Raw genomic sequence first — 2,346 nt, forward strand, 5'->3', positions numbered from 1 at the left:
AATGTCATGTTAAATAGTAGACTGACTCACTGCTATCATTGTTATCTATGAATGTCATGTTAAATAGTAGACTGACTCACTGCTATTATTGTTATCTATGAATGTCATGTTAAATAGTAGACTGACTCACTGCTATTATTGTTATCTATGAATGTCATGTTAAATAGTAGACTGACTCACTGCTATCATTGTTATCTATGAATGTCATGTTAAATAGTAGACTGACTCACCGCAGGCCAGATGACAGCACCGTAAGAGTCCAAGGCCTCAAAGATGCTGATCTCCTGTCCTACGTAGCAAAACACCTCTTTACCAAACTTGGAATAGGTAGTGGGGGCCCAGGCCTGCTCCTTCTGCTGCTGGGGTTCAGTCTCCTTGGCTTTGTCATCTGATTCCTCCTCACCGTCTATCACTGTTGTCTCGCTATTATCTTCCTCCTCTTCATCTGACTCCTCATCATCATCGTTCTCGTCCTCCTCATCTTTCTTCTCGTCTTCCGTTTCCTTCTCTTCTTTCATGATCACAGTCTTCTCCTCCTCTTGGTGAGATGTGCATAAAGGGTCCATCTGCACTGATATATAGTGTCGTAGCTGATGTTGCGTAGATACCTTAGCTACTAATGGTACAGTCAGCCCTCTCTTCAGGCTCAGTCTCTCCCACACTTTGCAAACACAGCCTCTCTTCAGGCTCAGTCTCTCCCACTCTTTGCAAACACAGCCCTCTCTTCAGGCTCAGTCTCTCCCACTCTTTGCAAACACAGCCCTCTCTTCAGGCTCAGTCTCTCCCACACTTTGCAAACACAGCGTCTCTTCAGGCTCAGTCTCTCCCACACTTTGCAAACACAGCCCTCTCTTCAGGCTCAGTCTCTCCCACTCTTTGCAAACACAGCCCTCTCTTCAGGCTCAGTCTCTCCCACACTTTGCAAACACAGCGTCTCTTCAGGCTCAGTCTCTCCCACACTTTGCAAACACAGCCCTCTCTTCAGGCTCAGTCTCTCCCACACTTTGCAAACACAGCGTCTCTTCAGGCTCAGTCTCTCCCACACTTTGCAAACACAGCCCTCTCTTCAGGCTCAGTCTCTCCCACTCTTTGCAAACACAGCCCTCTCTTCAGGCTCAGTCTCTCCCACACTTTGCAAACACAGCGTCTCTTCAGGCTCAGTCTCTCCCACACTTTGCAAACACAGCCCTCTCTTCAGGCTCAGTCTCTCCCACTCTTTGTAAACACAGCCCTCTCTTCAGGCTCAGTCTCTCCCACTCTTTGTAAACACAGCGTCCAACACTTGAGTTTTATCTCCCCTCCCTAACTTCACCCCCACCCTTGCCTTTCTTCACTCCTCCCTGCACCCTGTTAGCAACATACTTTTTTAGCCTGTCACAGGCTGACCCCCCTCCCCCCACAGGCTACGTACTGTAATGACACCCTGACCCCCACAGGCTACGTACTGTAATGACACCCTGACCCCCCACAGGCTACGTACTGTAATGACACCCTGACCCCCCACAGGCTACGTACTGTAATGACACCCTGACCCCCCACAGGCTACGTACTGTAATGACACCCTGACCACATCCCCACAGGCTACGTACTGTAATGACACCCTGACCCCCCACAGGCTACGTACTGTAATGACACCCTGACCCCCACAGGCTACGTACTGTAATGACACCCTGACCCCCCCACAGGCTACGTACTGTAATGACACCCTGACCCCCCCACAGGCTACGCCACTGTAATGACACCCTGACCCCCCACAGGCTACGACTGTAATGACACCCTGACCCCCCACAGGCTACGTACTGTAATGACACCTGACCCCCCACAGGCTACGTACTGTAATGACACCCTGACCCCCCACAGGCTACGTACTGTAATGACACACTGACCCCCCACAGGCTACGTACTGTAATGACACCTGACCCCCACAGGCTACGTACTGTAATGACACACTGACTGTAATGACACCCCCCCACAGGCTACGTACTGTAATGACACACTGACCCCCCACAGGCTACGTACTGTAATGACACACTGACCCCCCCACAGGCTACGTACTGTAATGACACCCTGACCCTGACACACCCCCCACAGGCTACGTACTGTAATGACACACTGACCCCCCACAGGCTACGTACTGTAATGACACACTGACCCCCCACAGGCTACGTACTGTAATGACACCCTGACCCCCCCACAGGCTACGTACTGTAATGACACACTGACCCCCACAGGCTACGTACTGTAATGACACCCTGACCCCCCCACAGGCTACGTACTGTAATGACACCCTGACCCCCCCACAGGCTACGTACTGTAATGACACACTGACCCCCCACAGGCTACGTA

The 2,346-nt window shown here is 51.4% G+C and overlaps 1 protein-coding gene across 5 annotated transcripts in view; it reads right to left on the minus strand.

Annotated features, from left to right (window-relative positions):
* LOC118382916 (uncharacterized) overlaps nucleotides 1–1,263 on the minus strand; it is an 18,909-nt gene extending 17,646 nt beyond the window's left edge. Inside the window, exons 1-2 of one of the 5 annotated variants that reach the window (XM_052517427.1) lie at nucleotides 1,231–1,263; nucleotides 231–676 (exon numbers count right to left, since the gene is read on the minus strand). In XM_052517427.1, coding sequence (XP_052373387.1) covers nucleotides 231–566 — 336 coding nt within the window. In that variant the 5' untranslated portion in view covers nucleotides 567–676; nucleotides 1,231–1,263. Of the gene's footprint in view, nucleotides 1–230; nucleotides 677–718; nucleotides 799–889; nucleotides 933–1,102; nucleotides 1,131–1,230 lie in introns of those variants that run through there. The other 4 variants (XM_052517426.1, XM_052517424.1, XM_052517423.1 and 1 more) reach the window with 4 other exon arrangements.
* Between the last annotated feature and the right edge of the window lie 1,083 nt (nucleotides 1,264–2,346).

The sequence above is a fragment of the Oncorhynchus keta genome, unplaced genomic scaffold (genome assembly GCF_023373465.1).
Source record: "Oncorhynchus keta strain PuntledgeMale-10-30-2019 unplaced genomic scaffold, Oket_V2 Un_scaffold_785_pilon_pilon, whole genome shotgun sequence".
Lineage (NCBI taxonomy): Eukaryota > Metazoa > Chordata > Actinopteri > Salmoniformes > Salmonidae > Oncorhynchus > Oncorhynchus keta.